The sequence below is a fragment of the Muntiacus reevesi genome, chromosome 9 (assembly GCF_963930625.1).
Source record: "Muntiacus reevesi chromosome 9, mMunRee1.1, whole genome shotgun sequence".
Classification (NCBI taxonomy): domain Eukaryota; kingdom Metazoa; phylum Chordata; class Mammalia; order Artiodactyla; family Cervidae; genus Muntiacus; species Muntiacus reevesi.
In genome coordinates, this window is record NC_089257.1 from 58256936 (window position 1) to 58270013 (window position 13078).

The 13078-nt window shown below is 43.7% G+C and overlaps 1 protein-coding gene across 1 annotated transcript in view; it reads left to right on the top strand.

Moving 5' to 3' along the window:
• CLMP (CXADR like membrane protein) overlaps nt 1-13078 on the top strand; it is a 96829-nt gene that overhangs the window by 66890 nt on the left and 16861 nt on the right. The window contains exon 3 of the mRNA XM_065946183.1: nt 11274-11431. Within this exon, the coding sequence (XP_065802255.1) occupies nt 11274-11431 (158 nt within the window). The remainder of the gene's footprint in view (nt 1-11273; nt 11432-13078) is intronic.

The following is a 13078-nucleotide window of genomic DNA, read 5'->3' on the forward strand; positions in this document are numbered from 1 at the left end:
AGTGACTGAACTGACTGACTGACTGATTCAAACCAAACCTATGCGCTTTTCATTATGCCATGCTGTCTCTCTTCAAGCAAACACAAAAGCATTTTGCAACAGGGTCTGGCACCACTCTGAGCATTGATAGTATTCTTGTGCTTATTCATTCAATTGTGTCTGACTCTTTGTGACCACATGGACTGTAGCCCTCCAGGCTTCTCTGTCCATGGGATTTCCCAGGCAAGAATACTGGAGTGGGTTGCCATTTCCTTCTCCAACTGATATCTATAGCATTTCCTTAAACTAACACGTTATCCAGGATGCTTCAGATTCTGGGTGTCACAAACTAACAACAACATTGACGGAATAGTTGGCACACAGAGGTGGGTGAGAAATGAAATATTTCCTGCCATATCAATAAACAAGGATGTCACAGTCATCAGGGATTCCCACCCTCCAGCATGAGCTGATAAGCCCTAAGGGCACTCAGGAAGGAGAATAATATCTGCAATCTAACAGCCAGTAGACTGTGGCCTCCCCCCCCAGGGTGAGCCCCAGGGGAGCTCAGGATGTGGAAAACAGGAGATGCTGGCCTAGGAAAGCTGAGAGGCATATGAAAGGAATGATTTCGTGTGCCCAGACTCTTGCATCTTCCTGTACACAGAAAAGCACCAAATTCCTTAACTTGGGATACTGGCTTCCTTTAAATTAACAATAATCTTTTGATGTTCAGACTACCTGCCCTTTGCTGGAAAACTTATGTATAACCTGGCTCCTCCCCTTGCCTCCTCAGAGCAATTCTTTCAAGGTTACTTGTGATGGTGTCTTCAGGGCTTGAAGTCCTAAAAATTCCCACAGATTAAAACGTAACTCAACTTTTAAGGGCTTCTCAGGTGGTTCTGGGCATGCATGCACTCAACTTTTAGGTTGTGAATATTTTTTAAGACAACAGTGGTGACGAGGAGTGGATAGTTTGTTCAACGAATATGAGCTGCCCTCCTGTTCCCACCCTAAGTGGTGTCAGGCTACAAAAATGAATGACATTGTCTTTTTGTCTATGAAGGCACCCCGATAATAGAGAAACAAGACAAACACCCAACAAATCTATCTCAAGGCAATGTGTGATCAATATGAAGGTGAGGGTCAGAATGTGCTCTAGGAATTTAAAAGAGGAAGATCACCAAGGTGATCAGGGATGGCTTCATATGGTGGTCCAGTGGTTGAGACTCTGCATTTCCAATGCAGGGGGCACAGATACAGGTTCAATTCCTGGTCAGGTAACTAAGATCCTGCATGGAGCATGGCCAGAAACAAGAACATGAAGGAAAAAAAAGGAGGAAAGGAAATATTGAATATTTAACTTGGGCCTGAAGAATAGGTTGGACTTTGAGCAGCTCTGATTGATAGGTAATGACATTCCAAAGACTGGGAACGGCAGTCTGACTGCTTAGCAAATGAGTCGCCAAGCTGACCTCAGTGTTTGGCAGATCAGACCATCACTGTGGACCCTCAGTCCTGGTGAGGTCTCACACACTGGTCACCAGTATCACATAAACAGCATGTAAGCTCTACCACTGACCTACACCTGGGGGTTGGCTATCTGAGAGTGATGGTTTATCCAGGTCAGGGGAAGGCTACAAAGCCAGGCTAAAGGGATCACTGTGGACTCAGAGAGACACCAGTTATTCCTCAGAATTCTGTTCTCAGTAGTATGCTTGCTTGTACATGTTCCACGCATGTATTTGTGTTCACATATGCAGGAATATACAAATACACGAACCTGTCTAGAGACCCCTACAAGCCTGCCCATGTCTATATGCAGATCAGATGAGAATGTATGCCTTTGATGCTGACACTCCAAGAACTAACCTATTTCATTGACATGCCTATTTATAGCTTCTATCTCATTTCAAATGCTAAGTCGCTTTCTAAATCTAAATCTTTTATCACCTTCAGCAGAGATTCAACCAGAGAGGGGAAATTAAAAATAGAAACAGACTGGCTATTGAGAGAGCAGCAATCAATTTTTAGGGGTTCATGGCAATGGAGACTTGAGATTATGTTGATAATTAAAATCCACTGATAAGTTAAAGCCTCAGTTCAGCCTTTGACTTTATCCTTCATCCTCCACCTTCCCATCAAAGCTAATGACAAAGAGAAGATGACCGTCCTGAACTTCATCTGTTTCACCCTCCATTACCCTCTCTAGGGACAGACAGAAGAGCCATGAAACCAACAAAATTATAGTACAAATTTGTCACTCAATATATTTTAAAACTAGAGTGGGCTTCCCAGGTGGTGCTAGTGGTAAAGAATCCACCTGCCAATGCGGGAGACAAAGGTTTGATCCCTGGGTTGGAAGATCCCCTGGAGAAGGAAATGGCAACCCTCTCCAGGTTTCTTGCCTGGGAAATCCCCTGGACAGAGGAGCCTGGTGAGCTCCAGTCCATGGGGTCACGAAGAGTCGGACACAACTGAGCATACACACACACTAACAAACCAGTCAAGATCGTGTAACAGTTTTGCTGTGGTTTCAGATTTTGTGATAATAAGAGACTATGAACAATTTGATATGTTTTAGCAGATTAGTTTTAAATATGAAATTTACCTGAAGGTAAGATAATAACCAAAATGACCTTCTGGGCCTTCTCAAGTTTGCAATTCTACGTTACAGAGAACCAGCCCATTCCAGGGTTTTGTAATTCAGTAAGTTACTGGCCTAGAACAAAAGCTAAACATCAAGATTAAAAGGACCCTAAGGGTTCTTCTGCTAATTCCTCTCCTCTAAAATACCTCGAATGGATATTTATTCCTTCACTCTTTGCCTTTCTTTTTTTTATTGTTTTTCGGTTACTCAATCACATCCAGCTCTTTGCAACCCCATGGACTGCAGCACGCCAGGCTTCCCTGTCATCCACTGTCTCCCTGAGTTTGCTCAAACTCGTGTGTAGTGAGTCAGTGATGCCATCTATTTATTTATTTTGCTGTACCAGGTCTTAGTTGCAGTACTTGGGATCTTTGATCTTTGTTGCAGCAGGCAGGATCTTTAGTTACAGCATGTGAACACTCAGTTGCGGCATGTGGGATCTAGTTCCCTGTTCTGGGCAGGATGCCCAGGGATGGAACCTGGGCATCCTGCATTGAAAGCTCGGAGTCTTAACCACTGGACCACCAGGGAAGTCCCTACCTTTCTTTATCGACTCTCTGCAGATGACACTTCACAACACCTGAGTAATCAATTTGTTTCATAAGAAATTCTGTGATGAAAATAAGTTTTTTTGGTCTCAGACAAAATAAACATCCATTTCATCTGGAAAAAGTTAAACCAGTGACCTTAAGTTATTTTAAAAAGTGTTTCTATTTCTTTAATGGATTTTTTTTCCATGACCCCTGGAAACTAAATGAATATAGTTTGAAATTTAGCATATAACCACAAATGGCAGCAAAGTACTTAAATCCAAGGTAATCTATAATTCTTCATCAATGTTAATAATCCGTTTTACTAATATGAGGCATGGCTAATTCTAAGTAAATTCTGCCCCCTTGTGGATTAAAATATCCACAACTAGCTGCATGGGGCCAATTCCTTTTAGTTTAGTTGTCTTCAATGATCTTTAAAAATAATATATTTGTATAAATTGTGTAAGAGCTGATTGATGATGACAAAATATAGTGACAGTGAATAGTATACATCTGTATCTTACACTTTGTATACTAGGACCGTGTCTTGACTATACCAAGTACTGGATAAATATTCATAGAAAGTTAGGAGAAACATGAAATATTGGGTTTAACATCCACATAGAATTCCTTTCATAGCTCCTGATACATCCCCACTCAAGTGACTCCAGGAATGGAAAATTCATTAAATGATACAGGTTGTTCTTCAATCAAGCAGGGATTAACTGTTAGAATGTCTATCAGCATATTAAGCCAAAGTATGAATAAGCAATAAGGTCATACTGTATAGCACAGGGAACTATATTCAATATCCTGTGATAAACCATAATGGAAAAGAATATGAAAAAGAATGTATATGTGTATAACTGAGTCATTTTGCTATATAGTAGTGATGAACACAACATTGTAATTCAACTCTGGTGGTGGTGGTGGTTTAGTCACTCAATCGTGTCCAACTCTTTGCGACCCCATGGACTGTAGCCTGCAGGCTTCTCCATCCATGGGGTTTCCCAGGCAAGAATACTGGAGTGAGTTGCCATTTTCTTCTCCAGGGGACCTTCCCAATCAAGGGATCAAACCCTTCGGCTTGGCAGACAGATTCTTTACCACTGAGCCACTTGGGAAACCCACTATACTTCAATTTAAAAAACAAACAGCAACAATATATGTATATGTGTATATATATATATATATATATATATATATATATATATATATATATATATATATATATAAAACCAAAATGGAATAAATCTTTTGTCAGAGAATCATATCATTTCAGAACTGGAAAGAGGTATTGGAGATCTCCCAGTTTATCCTTTTATGGTTGAATCCATTACACCATCTGGACCTAATTCTGCTCTCTGGAACAACACTCAATAAGTTCCATCCTGCCAACTTTTCACCGATAATTGTCAACTGTTCCTCATATGACATGTTTTTTAGATCCCATCATCTCCCAGTTACAACCCTGGATGCTGGCTTTGTTGTGAACATCCCTCCCATGTACAGCTTTTAGAACTGAACACAGATGTCTGGATGTGCTCCTTTGTCTAGGATAGACAGCAATGAAGTGGTTATGCCTTAGGACATTAAACCTCTTTTAATGCAGCCCAAGCTCCTTGGGATTTTTCAGCAATTATATCATACTACTGGTCAGTATAAATCTTGTAACCTCCCAGGTCCTCCAGGTCTTTCCCAACCCTGTACTTCTGCCTAACTATAACTTTTAACAATTGTTGCTATTAAATTTCATCTTGCTTTTGCCTCAGAATCTCAGCGAGCAAGACAATTATATCTTTAAAAAATATATTTATTTATTTGGCTGTGCCAGGTCTTAGTTGCAGCACAATCTTCTATCTTAATTCCAGGATGTTTGGCTGTTGCATGTGAGCTCCTAGTTGTGGCATATGGGACCTAGTTCCCTAACCAGATTTTGAACTCAGGTCCCCTGCATTGGGAGCACAGAGTCTTAGCCACTGGATCACCAGGGAAGTCCCAGATAATTGTATATCTTAATGTGTCTACTCAGATTAGTTCTGCTACCTAGCTCTGTGCCATCCATATTTAATAAACATGATCTCTGTGTTTCCAACCAGTCAGTTTCAAGGCAGAAGCTTTGATTCAGAAAAGAGATTAGGAAACACTGGAGGTGGGCCTGTGTTCCTGAAGGGCTCCCCATCAGCCATGTGGCCTCAGTGTGTGTCCTCTAATTTCTCTTCTCTGAAACAGAGGTGATGACATGAGCTTTCAGGTGCTCCTAGGGCTCACATGAAAAAATGCATTTGAATAGGCTGAGTTAAGTGTTAATTGCTAAATAAATGTAGAGTATTATTAATCAAACTAGCTTTCAAATGGTTTGAGGAGGGAGGAGAAACTGTTATCGTCTTTTGTATCTCTTTTCTACCTGATAGGTGAAGAGCACCTTAGATTTTTTAATGTGGATAAATACACATGAAGTACATATTGAGACAGTTTTTCACAGAGGGGAAGGGAGGTGAGTTGATAGTTTTTAATCAGCCTGTGTTTAGTCTGGAAACTTATTCAACTATCTTCTATCAGCGTCTCTCCCTTTCCCCCCCTCTTCTCTTTGTCTAGTCTGACTCCCTTCCTCCCCTCTCCCTTCCCTCCCTCCCTTTCTTCTTCCTCCCTCCCCCTCCTCCCCTCCTCCTCTCTCCCACTCTCCGCCCCCCCTCCTCCTTTATTCCATCTTTCTCCCCGCTTTTCCCTTCCTTCCCCTCCTCTGAAACCAACCCTCAGATTGGACAGCAGGAGGAAGCTCTATACACCCCCTGCCTCCCCGGACCCACCACCACCACCATCACTGAAGCCAAGGCTGCCACCTAGGTCCTTGCAGCCACACCGTTCATTTTAGGATTTCAGGAACAAATATTCACCTCCTTGGGGGAAAGATAACAAGGCACCACACTGACTCCCAGATGCCTGAAATTCCTCTGATAACCACAGCTGTGTTCCTTCAGCTCCAGTCTGTTTCTAAATATCAAATATACGTTTGTCTCTGAGAAGACAGCGAAATGAATCATTTAGCAGCTCAGAGTGAATGTGGTTTTCCTTTTCCAAAGACCTCATAAAGGCCGTTGGCTGGAGAGATTCTGGGGTCAGGCTAGTAGGGGGCTGGGAAGGCAAAATAGAAAACTCCCCTGGTTTACAGCCAGGGCGCCCGAGGGGCTGGTGGGGCGGGGGAGGGGCTGCCTCTGCTGCAATGCAGCGGCTCCAGGGGCGCGCTCCGCCTTCCCTCGGGTCTGCAGGAAAAACCTGTCTGTCTCCAGAACTAGTTTAGTCCCACTTACTCCTCTGAGTCTTCCTTAACCACTCTTGTCCGAAATGATTGATCCTTCCACTAATCATGCAATGTGGTTACTTTTCCTGGGTGTGATCTTGATGTTGAAATATAGCAGCAAAAATATGTGACAAAATATATCTGTATATATATATCAAATCCTGGTCTCCTGCATCGCAGGCAGATTCTTCACCATCTGAGCCACCAGGGAAGCACCCCCCTCCCCTCCACCAAAAAAATAAAGACTAGTGTGCGTTCCTGCTAAGTCGCTTCAGTCATGTCCTACTCTTTGAGATGCTATGGACTGTAACCCACCAGGCTTCTCTGTCCATGGGATTCTCTAGGCAAGAATACTGGAGTGGGTTGCCATTTCCTTCTCCAGGGGATATTCCCGACCCAGGGATCAAACCCTTGTCTCCAGCATCCCCTGCATTGGCAGCCGGGTTCTTTACCACTAGCGCCACCTGGGAAGCCCATCTGTATATATACATACATATATATGGAGGGAGATTGAACAAAAATGGCCAAACATTAAGTTATCTAGCAAAATGACTTTCAAACTCCTCACAGTTCTGCTTCACCTCCTTAGCATGTTTTTCTCGTTTTCCTTGTCTTTCATACGGTGTGTACAACTATTAATAATGACCATTTGTTGAGTATGTACTGTATATCCTGTGCCAGTGTCAGACATTTGATATACATCTTAATAATCCTTACAATCGTCTCTCATGATTGACGTTTTTATACTCATTTCACAGAGAAAAGACTCAGAGCAGTCAGGGAATTAATTGGTCTTAGAGCAAATTTAGTCCACACCACATCTATCTGACTCCAAACTCATGGTCCTTCTATTATATCTTGAATTGCATACAGTGTTCCAGAAACAGTCTGGAAGGTACATTCCTGCGCGCGCACACATACACCCCTGCACCTACAGAATTTTACCTATACATTAGTCTAGAAACTGGAAGGCCTTTGGGTGAATCACTTTTCTCCAAGCCTTGATTTCTTGATCTATAAGAGAAGTTTAAAATTTCCAAAATCCGGACTTCCCTGGTGGCACACTGGATAAGAATCCGCCTGCCAATGAAGGGAAGATTCCAGATACCAAGGACGAGCTAAGCCCGTGAGCCACAACTACTGAAGTCCATACAGAGACTGAGTCTGTGCTCTGAAACAAGAGAAGCCACAGCAGTGAGAAGCCCACGTACCACAACTAGAGTAGCCCCCATTTCTCTTCACAACTAGAGAAAGCCTGAGTGAAGCAGTGAAGACTCAGCACAGCCAAAAATAAATTATTTTTAAAAATAAAATTTCCAAAATCCTTTTTATTTTTCTGAATGACATTTGATGATTTTGGTTTTCCTGAGGCCTTCTTGAATATTCCCTGTAAAGCAAAACACAAGGAAACTTTCCTCCCACTTAGGAAATTGAACAGGTCCATTGAAAAGAGTGTGACCACTGAGTGGAAGGTGGGTGCTTGCACCCCTCCATCGCCCTTCACGAGTGCCCCACTGTACCTTAAATAGTGGCAATGATGCAGCTCCTGCACTTGACTTCAGACAGTAACTGCTACTGCTGTCTATGTTACTTGTAAACAGTTTGTCTGCACAGCCTGATCATCAACAACTCAGTTCTAAAACATGACCCAGAAGGCACTATGGCCTCTCCTAGAGGGCCTAGGGGTACGTGGGGTTAGAGTTACAGAGTTAATGACGGCAGCACTAGAGGATCCATTCTTTGGAGGGAATAGCACGCCGACCCTGGGCAGCTTGTGCCTCATAGGCATTCAGTAAATATTTGAGAAGTAGAAAATTCTCTGCTAGAGAAATAAGAGAGAAATAAGATACTTTATATGCAGATCCTAGTTTCTATTAAAAGTTACCCTGGGCGGACTTCTTTGGTGGAACAGTGGCTAAGACTCTGCGCTCCCAATGCAGGGGGCCTTGGTTTGATCCCTGGTCAGGAAACCAGATCCCACCTGCCACAACTAAGAGTTCAAAGGCCACAACTAAGACCCAGCACAGCTAAATAAATTGTGTGCTGTGCTCAGTCATGTCCAACTCTTTATGATTGCTTTACTGTAGCCCACCAGGCTCCTCTGTCCATGGGATTCTCCAGGCAAGAATAGTGGAGTGAGTTGCCATTTCCTACTCCAAGGGATTTTCCCAACAGGAAAACCAGGACAATGGCAGGGTTCTTAAACCATGTCTCTTGCATCTCTTGCATTGGCAGGTGGATTATTTACCACTGCACCACCTGGGAAGCCCATTAAAATAAATAAATAAATAGAAATAAATATATTTTTTGAAAAAGTTACCCTGGGCCATTTGTCTTTTTGCATCCATAAAAGCAAGATAGCTTACCAGATGGCCTTAGCCATCTTAAAAAACTCAGCCAGGGTTCTTGATCCTGCCACGTCTGCTCGAACTGACAGTCTGATCAAGAAACTGGGCCTCAATATGTGAGGGAAAGTCAGTGCAAGAAAACTATAGGTCTCACTTATTTGAACTAAGTAAGCCTCCATGAAAGGGTCATCCAAGGCGTCTATTTGACCACCAAAACAATGCCAGTTCTTTGGACATAATATTTTCAGAAAGACTTCAACTATGCATGTCTTATGACAAATGTAGAACCCATTGCTGCAGTCCATGGGGTCACAAAGAGTCAGACACAACTTAGCGACTGAACAACAACAAGTCTTTCTCTGGCTTCCCAGGTGACTCAGTGGTAAAGAATTTGCCTGCCAAGCAGGAGACTCGAGTTTGATCCCTGGGTCAGGAAGATCCCCTGGAGAAGGAAATGGCAACCCACTCCAGTGTTCTTGCCTGGGAAATCTCAGGGACAGAGGAGCCTGGCGGGCTATGGTCCATGAGTTGCAAAGAGCTGGACACGACTGAACGACTAAGCAGCAGCAGCAAGGTCTTTCTCAGTGAAAGTGAACCCTTCAGTGCCCAGGGAACCCAAGGCTGGCCCCTGGGGGTTAAATTGCCCCTTCTTGCTCACCTGCCAGGCAGCAGACACATGTTCAGCAGCCCCATGAGCACTGCCAAGCCTGGAGGTTGTAAGGAGAGCACAGGCACTTTGCACATAGACTTCAGGAGTTTGAGCTAAAAAGCACAGAAGTACCTGAGAACTCTGCAGGGATTCTAGGGACCTGAGGTTCAGAGAAGACTAGAGGTGCATGCACCCTGATCCTGAGGCTCCTTGCCTTGGTAAAACCATTTGTGATTCACGGAGTGGCCTGGCCCTGCACTGCTGTGTTAATTCTGGGTGTGGTATAAATAGAACTTGGTGATCTGGCAAAGCACACCACCCACCACTGTGTTCCTTTCCTTTGAGGACATCAACCAAATCTGAGCCTCTGATTCCCTCTAGTGGCTCAAATTGGCAACTTTCCTAGCTGATTCTTTTGCATTATAGTGAGTGCCTACTGTATGCACCGAATTGGTGCTGGGTTCTCTAGCTTTGCCAGGGGTGCTTCATCTGAACACTGTCCTGTCCAGTGGAAAGTGATCAGAGATATAAACCAGAGCTCCTCCATAGAAGCTTAGCTTAGTACAGGGCAAGCCAGCTCTGCTTTATGAGAACTGAAAGAGGATGGGTTTTATATGGGTTAGTTCTGCCACTAAATGAGTTCTAGGACCTTGGGCCAATTCCTTTATCCCCAGACCTCAGTTTGATCACTGGTTAAATCAGTGCATGGGTTAGATTCAAATCCATCCAATACGTATTTATTGAGCACCTGCAGTATGTGAGACACTGACTAAGTACTCTAGGCATGCAGTGGTAATGGAACTTAATCTCAAGGTGCTTAAGAGGCAAATGGGAGAACCAGACCCTCAGGAAGCCACATAAAATCAAAGGTATGAGTAGTTTAGCATGGCTGTCAGGATGCGCTTTGCAGGGAGACAGATCGCTGGGTGGAGCCCTGCGCTGACACTTCCTAGCTGTGTGATACTGGGCAAGTTGATGGGATTCCTGGTGATCTAGTGGTTCGGAATCCACAGTTGCACTGCTGGGGGCCTTGGTTCCATTCCTGGTCAGGGAACTGAGATCCCACAAGCCACACAGCCAAAAAACATTACAAAATTAAGCTGCTGACATGATATCATTTCTGGAAAAGGATGAAAGTTAAAGAAAGTAGAACTGAATTCCTATTGGCCAAAGGAATATTGGACAGATGAAGGGACAGGATCCAAATATGCTAACTTGGAATTTTGCTTTGGGTAGAAAGTGCTGCTTCCTATTTTGCAGCCATGTGATATGAAACTATGGAGAATGAAGATGGAAGCTGGGGGAGTAGGAGACTGTATGTCCCTTAAGGGAGCAGGGGTTGCCACAAGAGCCCACTTGTTCATGGAGGCACGGCTGCACTTACCGAGAGTTCTGTGAGGGCGGCCGGACTTCAGGATGGCTCTGAGGAGTGAACCGTATCCCGCCTGTGCTGGGAGGAGGCTAATCCTGTCCTCCTTGCTAGTTTCCGTCCTTGCAGAAGCCTTTGCTAGTAGGAGAGAGAAAGGTCAAAAATCAAAGTTGTTTTTGACCTGAGTGGTTTCTAAAAACCCTGGAGGGTAAGAAAGGTGGTCATTAGCAGGAGTGTAATTTGGGGGGGAGGTATGGAAGATATGATGAATTCAGTTAATGGAGGAGCCAGTGGGAAACCAGGGACTACCAGTACTTCTGGACCAGGGTTCCTCCAACACCTTGACGTGACTCTTGCCCGCAGAAACATCCAGTGTTTGTTGTAGTATTTGTTTCCTGCACTGTCATCCCGTTTCTGCACTCATTGGAGGTTTTCCTCTTCCAGTTTCCTACTACGTTGGAACCATGGGGACCCACACTGAGATCAAGAAAGTGGCAGAGGAGAAGGTCACTCTGCCCTGTCACCATCAGCTGGGGCTCCCAGAAAAAGACACCCTGGATATCGAATGGCTGCTCACAGATCACGAAGGGAACCAGAAAGTGGTGAGTGTGTGTCTGACTGGAGTCTCGCCTCGTTTTCCCTTGTCCTCCCACACCTTGCCTTATTCCTGCATCTTTCCCACTGGGTAAGAAACTTCTAGAATTGCTTTTTCATTTGATTTAGAGTTGGAAGACTCTAGATACAATACTACACCAAGAAAGGGTACTGGGTTGTGAGGATAAGAGATTCTGTTTGGGGGAAAGCAAGAACTACAAGAATCTATCATTTTACCAAGGAGGGAATCTACACTAGTGGCATCTTTCCTATGAGAGGGATGAGGATGCAGCAGCTTGATCGCCTAGTCTAGTGGGCCAGAACCACACCTGAAGACTCTTCAGAGTCTGTTGGACAGCAAGGAGATCCAACCAGTCCATCCTGAAGGAAGTCAGTCCTAAATATTCATTGGGAGGACTGATGCCGAAGCTGAAACTCCAATACTTTGGCCACCTGATGCGAAGAACTGACTCATTTGAAAAGACCCTGATGCTGGGAAAGAGTGAAAGCAGGAGAAGGGGATGACAGAGGATAAGATGGTTGGATAAGATCACTGACTCAATGGACATGAGTTTGAATAAGCTCTGGGAGCTGGTGATGGACAGGGAGGCCTGGCATGCTGCAGTCCATTCGGCTGCAAAGAGTCGGACACGACTGAGCGACTGAACAGAACTGGCGGTATAAACAGATTTGTCACACTCTGCTCCTGATGACCTCCTGGCATGACATTTATTAGAGAATGAGAGCTAGGTAACCTACTGTTACCAACCTTTCTGCTTTGGCTGCACTCAACCACTCTGCACTCAACCACTGTACCTTGGCTCAACCTAGGTTTTCTGGCGTAACTAGTCTTCAGTAGCCTTTGTGCATGTTTGTGCATGCTCAGTTGTATCTAACCCTTTGTGACCTCCTTGGACTGAAGCCCACCAGAATCCTCTGTCCATAAAGTGGGTTGCCATTTCCTACTCCAGGGGATCTTCTCAATCCAGAGACTGAATTAACAGCCTTTACCCATTGACTTTTTTTTTTCCCCAACACCATAGACTGGCTTTTATTTTGTTGTATTTTTTTTTACACAAGTGATTTATTTATTTATAGTTTTTTAAACTTTTATATTATATTGGAGTACAGTTGATTAACAATAATGTGTTAGATTCAGGTGTACAATGAAGTGATTCAGTTATCCATACACATGTATCTATTCTTTTTCAAATTCTTTTCCCAGTTAGGCTGTTTCAGACTATCGAGCAGAGTTTCCTGTGCTATACAGTAGGTCCTTGTTGGTTAACTGTTTTAAACATAACAGGGTGTACATGCCCATCCCCAACCCCCTAACTATTCCTCTCTCCACCCTTCCCCCCATTGACTTATTTTTAAAACTTTTTGTTGAAAGTTTTGTGGTTAAAAAAAACAAACTACATCCTACAGAAGCTGATTTTAGACTTTCCTTCTTTTTCAGAACTTCACTTCTTTCCCTACTAAAAAGGATAAAGTTGTCCTTTCCTCTCTGATATCTATGCTACTAATTTCATAAGGTGGTTTATGCAGAGGGAAGCTAAGGTTTTCGCTGAAAATAAAATTCAAGATCACAGTTGAAATTGAACTTGCTTACAGAGCTGCCTACATCACCTTGGTATTTTGATACTGCTTGTCAT